Genomic DNA, 15,171 nt, shown 5'->3' on the forward strand with positions numbered 1-15,171 from the left:
TTTCACTTACTCTGAAATTCGAACTCCTTTGCATCCCACCGCAGAATGGGAAGGAATACCATAGAGATGCTCATCCGTGGAAAGGCGAATGCCATCCTTCTTGACATTGGACCAGGGAATTTCCACCAGCCGAATAGAGTGCGGGATCTTTTTTGAAGAACCATCCATGTCATGGGTCATGGCACTGCCTGGGATTTGACGATCCACTTTTGTAGTGTCATTCATCCGTTTTTTGTAACACTGTCCACTGGAAAAAAAAATTACACAGTTTAAATAAGGATATGATCGCAAAAATATGATAGATAGAAATCATGGAATGTATGAAGGGCAAAAAAGCATAAGAAAGAAGTCTTATATGTCCGAAAAACTTCTATGCTCGGACACTAGGAGGTTTTTAGAAACCCAGAATAATTTTAAAATAAGCCACTTAGTAAGTTCTTTTGAGAATACGAATTTAAAAAAAAACATGTCTAAAAAAGGAAACGAAAAAGTAACAAAAAAAACATACGAATTAAACCTGAACCAATAAAACAAGCAGGATAAAAAGTTTCATAAAGCTTCCTTAGAGAATCCGATCACAGAACTGATAGCGACCGTGCAGTGAAATAATAGTGACTTTAGTAACTAAAATTATTAAACTTATTCTTCTTGGCATTACGTCCTCACTGGGACATAGCCTGCATCTCAGGATAGTGTTCTTATGAGCACTTCCACTTCCACTTCCACTGAGAGGTTTCCTTCTCAAAGTTGCCATTTTCGCATTCGTATATCGTGTGGCAGGTACGATGATATGATACTCTATGCCCAGGGAAGTCATGGAAATTTCCATTACAAAAGATCCTGGACCGACCGGGATTCGAACCCAGACACCTTCAGCATGGCTTTGCTTTGTAGCCGCGGACGCTTACCACTCGGCTAAGGAAGGCCCCCTAAAATGATCAAAATAATGACCAAATAATGACTTTAAAACTACCGTCGTTGGGGGTGACAATGGGTCAAAAAGGGATATGTGCGATTTATTTTTTGAATAACTATCGCAATTGAACTCAAATAAACTTCAAATTTGGTGTGTATGTACTTTGATGGTACATTAACAACTGTTCAACAAATTGAAGACAAACATTTATTCACAGCGGCACCACAAGTGAATGAAAAATAACCCAATCTCACCCCATAGAGGGGGTGACATTGGGTCACTGTAATTGAAATAACTTGTTTTTGAGAATATGATTTCAAAACCATTCACAACTGAAAAATATTGACAAAAAACGATGCAAACAAGACAAAAAGATATCTAAGATGTTTCACAAGTATGATAAACCCACTTAAAAGAAAGATTATACTCAAAATTGAAGAACTATGAGAAAAAATATGTAAACCTAACATTTATCGTCAAGTTTACATAAATTTTCTTGGTTTTTCCCTCAAATTGTCTTCAAAGTCTCATCCCCATTGCTATAAAGCCCATTCAGTTTCCCCAAAGGTGTGCTGAAACAGTGATTATTTTAAACCTTCGCAAAAAGTTAAATTTCGGTGCGACATTCCACGATCAATAAATTTCAGGCAGAAGTTGACATCATAATCCCAGTATTTCAGCGATCCAACTCATTTGTACTTCCGTGAGATGTTTCTATAATATGAAAACACTGATAAATAATAAAATTTAGAAAAAACACCCTTTTGATAAAAATTTACGATGTTGCTGCGCACGAAACACAGTTGCTGGTTTGTGAAGTTGTCAAAATGCGTTGTATTGTTATTCAATGCACGGAATACTCAAGTAGACTTGTTTGATGTTTCAGAGATGCTGTATTTAGAAAGAATAAACACATCTTAATGAAAAAAGAGAACACCTGGCACCGTAAAATGTCAAAAAAGTGGACTTGGAATTTCATGTACTATCGTTCTTGCTTGACCCAATCTCACCCCCATTTTCAATGTTTTAGACATCGTACCGAAAAAAATGATTTTTTTTTGTGGGAAAACCAAACAGATTCCGGAAAATACCTGTGATGTGTAATGAAAAGGCTTTCAACATTCTTCTAATACAACGATAGAGGCTAGAGTACATGCGTGATACTTTGTACAGGAGAAATTTAATGTTGTAAATTTTATCTAGTTTCAACATGCAAATTTATTGATGTAGTACACAAAAACTACTGTTTCTTAAAATGTATATTGTTATGAATTATGTGTAATAATATGTTCCTTAACATATGAATTATTAATTTTAGTAATATCAGCGTTATTAGCTGAAATATTTCACAGAACATATTTTTCCGTTTTGACCCAATCTCACCCCCTAGACCCATTGTCACCCCCATCGACGGTACTAATATTCATTTACCAAAAATGGTTAAAAAATGTAATTTATTAATCCACAAATATAATCCCGGCCTATATGGACTGCTTTTTTTAACCTTTGATTTAATTTTTTTTTATTCTTTATTAAGGTGATTTTTAGCGCATACGGCTAGTTCATCACCATAAAAAGACCTTTGATTTAAGTACAAATCCCTTAATTCTGAAAAAACAATCTTGTGACAGAGTTTCTAACAAGTTTCTGACAAACTTTATGGCTAAGACTTATTGATATATGTTTTTTTTTAATATTATAGAGTTGGAGTTGGTTAAGCTATTTTAGACTTCTCCATGAAAGTTCGAGAGGATATTTTCTATGGAGGTTTTGGCAGACGAATTTCTTTGGAAATTCATGGGAAAAAATCATGAGCAATTGTGATCCATATCACTGCCAACCCAGCATAGAAAATCAAACTTAGACTTCGCTAAAACTCTACCGCATTTGGTGCTCCCGCATTTGATATTAGAATTTCAATCGAACACAGCAATAAATAGCATACTTATAAAGTTTGAAATGATTCCGGGGAAATTTGACTGTGCTCAGACCAGTTGAAGTTCACTGTTCAGCCCTCTATCTCTTCGTCATAATATTTTATGGAAAAGTGCAAAAACTCTTCTCATGTGAGATCCTTTCAGCTACAACTTTGCCGGACACCATTTTGATTGGACGTTAGGATAAATCATTATTCATAATCATAAAGTGGGTTTGCAGTGTTTGCAACTGTTCGGCAGGCAACAGTGGTGCTCCTGGCGGGTAAAATACATCAAAATAATCCAGGATACTATGTTCTACAGCAAGTTGTAGCGGCTAAAATTTTACATGAGAAGAGTATGCCCATAGATTATAATGACAAGCAGTTACAGGTTGGTGAAGCTTCCTACATTCCACTCGACTTCTGGGCGGATGGTTTCTGCTGTAATCCATTCGTATAACTCCCAATTAGCCCGATCGTACAGCCATTTTCGTCGCGTTGTTTGCTGATTTGACCACCCAGGTAAGGATACCGCAATTGGGAAGTGATCACTGTTGTGCGTGTCTGAAAAGGTTCACCAGGTGAACCTCCGAGCCAGACTCTCTGTGGAGATGGTCAAATCGATCGCCTAAGTGTTGCCCGAAGCCGGGTCGATACGGGTAGCTGAGCCGTCATTCAAGATTACCATTTGCTTCGTCAGGTTTGTTTAGGCTATGAATCGCCCAAGCGCGCTTGATTGGTGCGATCCCCATGCGATGTGGTGAGCGTTGAAGTCTCCTAGAAGCAAAATCGGACCTTCCAGCTGGTCGAACAAGTCATCCAGTGCGTTCTGGCACTGAGCTGAACTCGGCGGGACGTATATCGACACAACGGTTGCCTGGATCGGCGTGTGAACTAATTGAAGCAGCGTCTAAGTCCATCCCGCGGACTAGTGGCCGAATCGGACCGAAAGCCGTACCATAGTAGTGCCCCGAGCAAAAGCAGAGGCGCGAAAGGCGATTAAAGAAGCGAAGGAGTAATCGTGGGTAAGCTTCGTAGGGAAAATCTCTCCGCATAGCACGACGGCAGAACTGTGGTGCACTGTTAACACACTGCGTGGAAATCGACAGAAACGCTCAGTTATCCTCAAACGGCCTAACGGTTTCACGGACAACCCCGAAGAAGTAGCGGAAAAACTTGCGACGTACTACGGTGCAAGATCGGCGATGTCTAGCTACCCTCCATCGTTTCAGATGGTGAAAACGGCAGCTGAGAGAGAGTCCATAGATATTTCGTCTAATACCGGCGACGCGTACAACGTTGATATTACCCTAGTCGAACTTCTGTGGGCTCTCGACAAAGGGCGAGGTGCCTCGACAGGTACTGACATGAGAGGTTACCCGCTGCTTCAACGCCTTCCCGTGTCCGTGAAGTACTGCTGGAACTGCTGAACAAAACCTGGCGCAGCGGCGAGCTTCCCGCCAGCTGGCGGAATGTCCTCGTTGTTCCGATTCCGAAATCGAACTGCCAAGATTCCGGTCCTGCTACCTTCCGCTATCTCGCTTACCAAAAGCTGGAAAATGGTGTGGTGCATGGATCAGTGTTATCTGTAACGCTGTTTCTGGTAGCGATGCAGCCCATCTTCCGGGTACTGTCGAATGGAGTCGACATATCCTCCTCATCGTTAAAAGGACTAAAAGCGAAGGGCTACACACGAAATTGCAGGCCGCCGTGAAGGCTGTCTGTAAGTGGGCGAAGAGTGTTGGATTTGCCATGTCTGCTGCCAAGTCGCATGTGTTCTACTGCAGCCCAAACACGCGTCGGGAGCCTGCGCGGAACATCATCGTTGACCAAGTCTCCATCCCGAAAACCAACCGGCTGAGGGTTTTAGGGGTCACTCTGGACCGTACCTTAACATTCAAACCGCATTGCAAATTGGTGAAGAAAGCATGTGAGTCACGTCTGCGAATACTCCAGATGATCGGAGCCAAACTACCGCGAGGCAATCGGACAAGTCTGCTACAAGTCGGATCGGCGTTAATAACGACAAAACTGACGTACGGTATCGGATTGGTGAGCCGAGGAGGGCCAGCAACACTACAGATCCTCGCTCGCTGTCGGTCACATTGCTGGACAGGACGATCGTTCCTGGAATGAACGGAAACCCTCGATTGTATGGGACATGAAAAGGAGCATTCGAGCCGGTGACCCTCCGGATAAAGTCCGCCAAGTCGTCCAGCAAGTGTGAAGACAAGGTAGGAGCCGCTTTTTATAACAACGGCATCTCCGAAACTTTTAGCCTACCGAAGAAGTGCAGCGTTTTCTTTGCAGAAGCGTATGCGATCAAGAAAGCGGTTTCAATTCCAAACATTCGGAACAAGGTGATCCTAACGTATTCGGCGAGTTGCCTTAGAGGCCGGATCTTCAAAGCACCCGTGGATTCAGGAGGTTGAGTACATAGTGCGAAACAAAAACGTTCGGTTTTGTTGGATCCCGGGACATGCTGGCAGAACCGGAAATAATGAAGCCGACCGCTTGGCCAACTAAGCTCGACAACAACCGGCTATCGACATCCCTATCCCCGGCGAAGATGTACTGAGAGCGACGAAAGCAGCCATACGGTGCCGATGGGATTGCCAATGGTTTGGAATAAGAGATAACAAGTTGAGAGAAATTAAGCACGATACCAAGAAGTGGACAGAACGTGGCAATGCTGCCGACCAACGCGTGCTAACGAGGTTGAGAATCGGCCACACCCGTGTGAATCACTTTTCTTTTGAAAAGAGAATCTCCGCCTACCTGCGAGTGTTGTGAAACCAATGAGCTACAGTACAGGTGAAGAAGACCATGATTTGCATATGTATTGGTAACCAAAAAAGTGGTGACATCACTATTTGGTTGCAAGCACGAGTAGATATGGGATATTTTAAACAAATTGAATGTAACATAAAAAATTGTGGTGCATACCACGAAATTTAATTCAAACTAGATGATTTTTGATTATTGTATTTATCGTTGGACTATTTCAACACAATAGACATAAAAACATTCAAAATAATCATATATTTAATTGAGGTTTGCCTAACACGAAATAGGGTATTCCATCTGTATAAATAACTAATGTATACTTTTTGATGACGCCGTAAAAACTATTAGTACCCAAGTGTGTAGCTTGTTGTTTCTGAGCAGATGAATAGATTAACACGTTATTAAACAACACTGTGGTGAAACAATGCTCAGAAACAATAAGGTACATACTTGGTTGTCATTGGCTGGATTATATATCTTGCTTGCGTTTAATCAGCGTTCGTAGTTCGTTCAGCATTACCAATCTTACCGCTTCCTCTAACATGACATGAGTAGAATTGAGCCCATCATGACTGATGAACTCTGACCAACCGGAATCGTTCAGGCTATCAACATCTGAACTTCGTAGCGGTAGAGGGATTGTCCAGCTCAATCACCTCTAACAAAACATCCATGTTTGAGTCGGAATCACGTATGTTCTGTTCCTTTTGGAACGGTGAAACATCGCAAGAAGATCCATTTTCAACTATTAACGTTTTTCGATTTCTCCGCCTCCAGTGAACAGTGATTTTGCAAAAGGTTAGCCACAAGTTCCTTCCGCTCGTTTCGTTGATAACGATTCCGGAGTACGAATGGTGGGAAAAGCTGTAATTGGCATTACGTTTCTTGGTACTGGACAAAGAAATCTTACCGCCTCGGACCAGACTATTTCGATCTGCACCTGTCAACGATTTTCGGATCGAAGCATTGAACACAAAATCGTCAGATGTGAAATGCTGGGAGCATACATAAAGCGATGTACCCGGATCTTTGATGAGCCCACAAAATTTCACCCATTTCGATCGCTTGCTAGGTTCTTTGAGGAAAGTATGAAAACTTATGCAAATATCACTGTTCTTCGCTTCCTGTGTCGTTATCTTGCACACATTAACTGCACACTGCGGCATTCTATCAAAATTTACCAGAAATTGTTAAAACTGTACGAAATAAAGTGGAAAAACTTCTGAACTCGCGCACTTTTTGCTTTCGCGTCAAGGGATTTTAAATTGTAAACATAAATAGTGTCATTTTCAATTTTATACAGTTGCCACACACACTATTATACGGAACTGCGCCACCTGTTCTGTAACTCATTGTTGTGGAACCACAATCGATGTGCGACACCTAATTCTGCACTGCAGGGAATTCTAACACGAAAGAAGAAGATACGGCATAGATACGCTAAGCCTGAAAGAAGCCCTCGATGACAATCTAGAGAGAACAACGAGGCTGTTGAAGTACTTACCAGGATGGCCACCAAATATCCATTTTGAAATTCCCGTTTTTTCCGGGTTTTCCCGGTATATTTTATAAAATTTTCCCGGTTTTTATTTGAGAAGCCCAATTGCAAAAGGGTGACCCTGTGGTCGGTTTTTAATTGAATATACTAAAAAATTCTATACAACAACTTCAAGCTTTTCAACGGTAGTCATAGGTGAATTTTCCGTCCAATATGAATATCCGATACAGGGTGTCGACTACCTGGAAAAACCTGGAAAGTCAGGGAATGTCAGGGAATTTATTTTTGACCTGGAAAGTCAGGGAAAATCAGGGAATTTCACTTGAGGTCAGGGAAAAAATATCAATACTACAATATCAAACGAGTTTATTGTCTGCAAAGTAATTGATCATGCTAAAGCAATACACCTTCAGCATGGCTTTGCTTTGCAGCCGTGTAGTCTAACCACTCGACTAAGGAACCAGGACCCAGAAAATTCTCCAGAAATTCTGAGGATGATTCTCAAAGTTCCTCGATTATTTTTAGTAATCCAGAAAATCATTGAAACGCAGAAGTTTCAGGAATATAATTTGAAAAAATCTTGATAATCTGTTGACCAGTGCTGAGAATGGTAATAGTAGTAGGCTTGAATTTCGCGAAAATCACGTGGCTTTCCCAGTACAGTAGTTCAAACACGTGAATCTCATCAAGTAGCCTATGTTGGGTGCATGAATTTTGTAAAACGTTAGTGTCATTGAAGGCTCTTAAGGCTCAAGAATCCATCATTCAATCATCAAAAATTAAAAACCAGTTTTTTCGTTCAAATTTGAAGAAATCCACATGAAAATCTATCATTGCATTGCAGATATCAAGTGCAATGAAATGATAGATTTTCTTGAACATTGCTTTAGTTGCGAGCAAAAAAACTGGTTTTGAAAATTTGTAAAACGATGATGGTTATTTTCCTCTTAACGATCAACGCTCCGTCATCGTAATCATCGTCATCATCGAAACTTCAAAAACAGTTTTTCTGTTCAAAACTAAGAATTTTTCGATAAAAATGTGTTCACTGTGTTTCGGTTGGAGAGTAGAATACAGTGAACACATTTTCTTGATTTTGAAAAAAAAAAAAACTGCTTTTGAAAGTTCCGAAAACAATGACGGATCCTGCCCCCTTAATGCGAGAAATGCAGCGGAAAATAAAACATTTTTCTACAGTAATTTTGGGTTGCCGTTGCATAAGGGATGTTTTGCAATTTTCAAGGCTTCTTTCCTACAGCAGCGATGGATGTGAGTTTCACTGGTTTCGCTGACTGTGATTGGCTTTGTTTGGCTACTGTTGAGTGAATTTCAGATTTTTGCCCAGCCCTGCTATTGACAATTTGTGATATTACTTAGAGATACTCGTAGATGAATTCTTAGAAGAGTTCCTTGGAGCATTGCTGAAGGTACGGCAAGTACAAGAGAAACATTAGAAACCTTCTAATCAGCGCATTGTTCTGAATGCATTCTGTTAAGAATATTTAGATTTTTTTTTCTGGGAAAAAACTAGGGGTAATTCATATCGAAATCCTAAAATATTAACTGTAACGAATCATTGTGAAGAATTATCATAAATATTCTAAGAAAAAAAAAATTAAAACAATTTGGAAAAAATTATGTTATCCTGAAAAATATTTTTATAAGCATTCCTGAAATAGTTCTAGGAAATACAAATGCTATTTTTAGAAATATTTAAAACTGAAAGAAATTCTCTAACAATTTTTAGAGAATCTTGGAGATGAGGAGCTTCTGGAAGAAATCTTTCAAGAGTTCATTGAGAAAAATTGAAGGAACGTCTGGTAAAAAAACCTTAAGAATTCCAAGAAGAATTTCTGAGCAATCTATGTGGAATTCCTTGAAGCAATTCTCCAAGAAAGTTCTATGGCATTGGCTAGAATTTAGCCTGGAAAAAGAAATAGAAGAATTTGAGGATAGCTTTCTTCCAACAAAAAAAAGTATGGTGGATGATCGTAATAGTGTTGCCTCTTGTATAAAAAAAAGTTATAATCAGGAAGAAGTCTAAAATTTTCGTTCATGCCTAAAATTTTAAATCAGGTCTAAGATAGTTCACTAGCCGACAGCATCTTTGTTCATACGGATCTTCAAGTTTGAAAAGTAAATAAATTCTCAGTTGTTCAGTTTTATCATATCAACTTGAATAAAAGTTCAAGAACGTCATCCGGCAGGTACATATATCTCAATAAAGTAAAAGCTTTTGATCAGTTTATTCATACGACCTATAACATAACGAATATGTATCTTCTTGTAAAAATCTTACTTATTTCGGTTCAAATTAACCAACTCAGTGGTCTGGAACTTTTCTGGAAAATGACTGGAAGGTCAGGGAAAGCCAGGGAATTTTATTTTCAAAATTAAGTCGACACCCTGCAATATTATTCTTGTTTTTTTTTTTTTTTTTTTTGTTGGCTCCCATACAATGTAATGAAAAAAAAACTAAAAAATTGGATTTCATCAAAACCTCTTTACTACCCCTTCTAATCTCCTCAATTATTGAGGATTTTCAAACATTTTATTCCACACAACTACGTCGGGTCCCTTGAGGAAAAAAGTGAAATAATTTTGTGCTTCTTACTACCCGATTTAAAAGTATTTCAATTCCAAATTCTCGATTTTTTCTTCATCAAAATGAAGAGTTCATTAAAGCAAATAAGTTTAAAGTAATGATGAAACAGAGCCACACATGTTGAAGCATGTATCTTAACTTACTTAACCAATTTTTAGTCGATTAGATAACTAATGATACATTGGAAGCTCTTATATATAAAGCATTGTCGTCAAGAATATTTGGATCTATTGATTTGTTATTCAGTAACTAAGAAAATGAATCCAATATGCATGAGTACTTAAACATAGATTTTGCAAGAAGTTTTGAAACTCGGATTCAAAACTCAGATAAGTTGAAGAATAATTCAAGCCCTGATAGCAGTGATATCAGGCTGATAGGTAGTAAGAATAAAAAATCGAAACATTTCTGAGAAGCATAGTGTAGCAAAGTAAACTATTTCTTCAAGAAGTTAAAAAAATCAATGTTTAAATGTTCTTTGTCTAAGATTACAGATGCTTAATGCCATTATCATCAACCATAATAACTTTTCAACTTATTTTTGGTAGTTAGTAGATTAATAGCTGGAAGATGTTCGTTCAAAATTATTTTCCCGGTAATCATCTCGAATTCCCGGCTTTTTTCCCGTCTATTTCTCGATGGATTCAAATTCCCGTCTTTTATCCGCTTTTCCCGTTTTTCCCGGTTCGGTGGCCACCCTGTCACATGAAACAGGATTGTACAAGAGATTGTGAAAATCAAAAAATTAAATTAATAAATTAATGACACCGTTTGAGCATAAGGCAAAAACTTAAAAATTTGCATCAGTCCAATAAGCATTGCAAATTAATGTTTTTTTTTTTAAATGCACTTAAACCATTTATGTGGGTTACCGTTTTCCCACATTATTTTTGACCGACAAAAAACAGCTAGGCATTTTTCAGAGTTATTCAGTATTTTTTTTTTTTTTTTTTTTTTGATGATTAAGATCAAATATTTCAAATATAAGTAGGGTTACTAATTTTAAAGTAATTTAAATTTTTGCGATGTTTTACCCTGTGATTAATAATAATAATACAGTAATGACTCGATTTTGTCAGTCCCCGATTTTGTCTACCCCCGATTTTATCTACCCTCGATTGTAGCGCCCTTTTTGACCCAATTTTGTCTATCCCCGATTTTGTCAGCCTAAAATTTATATTTATTTTAATTAGACTAAACACGGCTATACTGGCAATATTGGGTGCATAAAGTGAAATATGACCTTGGCCACGTCTATACAATCATCTAAACATCGAATTTTTTTTAATTTGAAATTCTTAATAATTACACTGCGGAACACGTTTTTGTCTCCAGCACCAAAATACCGCTATTGACTTAATTAAGGGTTGCTGAATCCATTGCCGTTTTCAAAAATATCATAGCACATCTAGGTTTTGAGATATTGGCTGTTGAAAATGCTAAATTTGACATTTTTGCCAACTTGCATGCAAGTTTGTCAGCTTGTATGGCCCTTTATTTGCTTAATTTGCCACAGAATTCTAACTTCATGTGTTAAACAATACTTATCAACAAAGTTCATAATACCTCCAATGCTTAAAAGTTATTTTTTAACGATTTAGAAAAGTATTGTATATTGCCATATAAGAGAAACAAAGAATTTTGTATGGAGAACGCAAGTATGTCGAAAAAATCGATGTAATCTAAATTTTATCGTGCAATTTCAACCAAATTATATCTAAAATGAAAGTTAAAGTCCTTTTTTGTAAGTTTGGTGGATTAGATAACAAAAAAGTTTGATATATCATACTTTAAATTGCATGCTAACTTTAATAAAAACAGTGTTTTATACAAGTTTGGCGACCTGTACCTAAAAATTGTGACGTGCTGGAACATTTCTGAGAACGGCATCAGATTCAGCAACCCCAAATCTACTAGAGACACATCATTTGGTTCTTGAGACAAGCAAAAATGTTATTTTTGTTACGCTGTGTTATTCAAGAAACTTATCAATGTTACCTTGAATTACGGTACATAGAAAATGGAAATAAAAAAATAATGTTTATATTAACAAAATCATAAAACTAAGTCCTTAAGCTAAAATAAAGCTTGAAACCAGTCAAAAAACTTTATCCCGATTTTAGCTATTTCCCGATTTTGTCAACCCTAAATGCAGCATGGGGCTGACAAAATCGGTACATTACTGTAGTGTATTTTGCTATAGTTATGGCACGAAAAAAATGGATTCTTACCAAAAGAGCTTGGATCGTTCCAGAAGTGCATATGCTTCCCTGTCGCCAATGTAAATTTTACATGATTCACAGCAGAAACACTCCGGATGAAATTTATGATCGCCAGCAACCATAACTGGCCCGGAAATCACCTACAAAAGCGAAACGAAATCATATTATCAGTTATCGGACGATGCCAATCAGAAACTCACCTGACCACACTGTTGGCAACATTCGCCATACTTTGCCCAGTAGTCATCCTTGCAGAACAGCAGGCCCTCTTTCTCGAAATACCAACTCGATAGATGACTGTCGCACACCGAACACCTGAAAGGCGAGTAACGCGTTCGATTAACTATGTCCGATAAGACGTACCTACTAGAAAATGTGAGTCAAGCTCCGCAAGAACACATAAATTAATTCAATTAGAGCGCTTCTAATGGGCCAACACATTCAAAATTGGTTTCCTGTTTACGTTTTGATTTGCTATGTGCATGATGCGGACTAACTTTCGCATCGAAGACGGTGCACCACAGTATTGGACAATACATTTGAAACATTTTCGAATTTTTTTTCGGTAAACTTCGGAGGGTTAGACCTAAGTTGTTTATGGACCAATTTGTTTGTGTAATATGTTTCAAAGGTTTTATTTTCTGCTGGAAGAATATCGTCAAAGCATTTTGTAAGCCAACGATAATTATGTTAGTTCTTAGGATTTGTTTGAATAAAACATGATACTGAATAAAATATGATCCTCATAAAACATGATATGGTCATCATTATAGAATGTCTAAGAGTTACAAAACAAATCATCTGTTTGCTGATTTCTTGCCTTTCATTCGCCTATTATCATAGCTAATTAGTGAAAAATAAAAAAAAAGCTCAATTCTGTTTGTATATGGGAAGATATTGGGTTCCTTTTTTTAGGCTACCCATTTTGCCCATCCTTAATTTACTTTTGTAAAATTGTTAGTATTATTGAACACGTAAATGAAAAAATACTAAAAATTATGTTGCGATTTAATTTAAGTCTGGCGTGCTGTAAAGTTTCATTCAAATTGGTCCTTAAATAATCGAGTTTTAGCTTACACCAAAGTTAACCATTTTAAATGGAAAATCAAAAAAGTTGCAAATTCATTGTCTAGTACTGTATATAGAATACAGACTTATGTCTACACATACCTGAAGCAGTCGGTGTGCCATTCTTGTCCGAGGGCGCCGATGTATCCGTCTTTTTCTATGGCATTGTAGCAGCTTGCACACGATAAATCACTTTTTCCTGTGCGATGATTGAAAAAAAAGAGAACAAACAGAAAACACAAATCAGCATTTTGCTACTTGCTGTTGTTAATCAATAAATTTCGTCGTGCCTCTTGAGATCGGATATAGGAGACTATGAGAGTAGTTCTCAATCTATCTAACAACACTACTTACATTAGAGTAATTTTACCATACATTATTTCCTTAGGCGTTGAAAAAAGTTGGTGGAATGGAATGTAAAAAAGGCATTTCACCAGAATGCGCACTTTCTTACAAGGGTCAAATCAAAGACGAAATTAAGACCTCCATGCCCCTTGCAGTTTCCCAAAATTTTAGGCACTTGTGTACAAAGTGTAGTACCAAGGAATCAAATGTAGTACTAGAAGTGGTAAGTACCGAAAAACGAGGAATCTTTTGTAATAACGGTAACTGATAGAGTGAAATAAAATTTGTGTTAATCAGTTAAGCAAAATGTAAATTTCCTACCGAAAAAATCTTAATAAAATATTTATGTAATGTCAAAACATAAAGATAAGTCGATTTCTGTTCAAATATACAACTATTGAAATATTTCTTCTTTTTCTCTCTGGTTTTACGTCCACAATGGCATAGATAATGCTTATCAATTTAGTGTTCTTCTTCTTAAATGTAGTTATTAACTAAGAGCTTGAAGTTACCCTTAAACTGAATATCGACATTCAAATGTAATTTCGAAATTTTATGCTTTACGATCTTTCAACTCCAATCGATAACTTAGATACATACCGGTAGTTGTTTTCAAAATATAAGATAAAAATCACCATCTTCAGCAATAATTTACTTTTCATCGACAAAACTATCAATGTTACCCAGTTTTACGGTACCAGAATGACAACTTTCCAGTTCAAATATGTGACTGTCCTGTCTACTTATTATTATTAATCAGAATTGCATTCTTTGGTTCTTATCAAATAAAGAGCGCTTATCTTACTCCGCCTACCATTATGTACTATGCTGAGTGTCATAGGCATAGAATTCTGTAAATATTGTGAACGTACCATATTTGACGCGGGTCCAAACTTGACGCATTTTCTAATTATTTTTATTATAAATTAATTCTAGTTCAGAATAGCATTCAAAAATTTATTCCTTAATCTTCATTTACATGTTATTGTAAGATATCAATCAAAAAAAGTTTATTTTTGATTAATAATAGGCAAAAAATAAAAATTATTTGAAAATTCATCCGACAAGTGCGTCAATTTTTTTCATTCCTTAGTGAATGTGCTAAATATTATTAATCAATTTTCATGAAAATATTGTGCTGTTTTACAGCAATATCATCAACAACAATCAGTAATATTCTTTTATTCATAAATTGACGTCGATTTTTTTTCTATTTTTAAGGTTTAAGACACATTTTTGTATGAAAATCTTGTGCGTCAAATTAGGCACACAATGTTCCTAATTATTTGCTATTTTGTTCAGCATGTTTTGTTGAATCGATAATAGCAAAAGAAATATTTATGGTGATTGCAATTAAAAAAATCCGTCCGCAGAACAACCCAATGCTTTATGTAATCACATGTAAAGGGTCATCCATAGATTACGTAACGTTTTTAGGAAGAGGAGGAGGTTCAGGGAAATGCAACGATTCATACAAAATATTCGCACTTTTCATAAAATAAATGTGGCCAAGGTTGAGAGGGGTTGATAATTGAACAATTTATCGCGGTTTATGGACGTCCCCTAATGTTTCAAGGAAGCTTCAATAAATGCGTCAGAAGGTGAGGTGTAGGTTCAATGGTTTGTTTCGTATTATTTATACAATAGGGGGTGTCCATGAGATACGAGTCACCAAAAAATACCATTTTCTAGAAAAACCCCGGCTATCCGCCCTACGTCACACTTTTTATATGGAGCCTTCAAAAAACTTATATGATTCGTCACATCGTGCAGAACACCTCCTACCCCCTAATAACATGAAGTACTTTATGG

At 37.1% G+C, this 15,171-nt stretch overlaps 1 protein-coding gene and 1 long non-coding RNA gene across 3 annotated transcripts in view; both read right to left on the minus strand.

Annotated features, from left to right (window-relative positions):
* LOC5570027 (LIM domain kinase 1) overlaps positions 1 to 15,171 on the minus strand; it is a 50,578-nt gene that overhangs the window by 14,506 nt on the left and 20,901 nt on the right. For both annotated transcript variants that reach the window (XM_021850097.1, XM_021850096.1), the window contains exons 2-5: positions 13,117 to 13,213; positions 12,147 to 12,261; positions 11,956 to 12,086; positions 11 to 247 (exon numbers count right to left, since the gene is read on the minus strand). In XM_021850097.1, the coding sequence (XP_021705789.1) occupies positions 11 to 247; positions 11,956 to 12,086; positions 12,147 to 12,261; positions 13,117 to 13,213 (580 nt within the window). The remainder of the gene's footprint in view (positions 1 to 10; positions 248 to 11,955; positions 12,087 to 12,146; positions 12,262 to 13,116; positions 13,214 to 15,171) is intronic.
* Positions 6,002 to 6,909, minus strand: LOC110677957. Its single transcript, XR_002501344.1, has 2 exons — positions 6,562 to 6,909; positions 6,002 to 6,485 (listed from the first exon to the last, which is right to left on the minus strand). It is a non-coding gene; the product is annotated as an uncharacterized LOC110677957 (long non-coding RNA).

This window comes from Aedes aegypti, chromosome 3 (genome assembly GCF_002204515.2).
Source record: "Aedes aegypti strain LVP_AGWG chromosome 3, AaegL5.0 Primary Assembly, whole genome shotgun sequence".
NCBI lineage: Eukaryota > Metazoa > Arthropoda > Insecta > Diptera > Culicidae > Aedes > Aedes aegypti.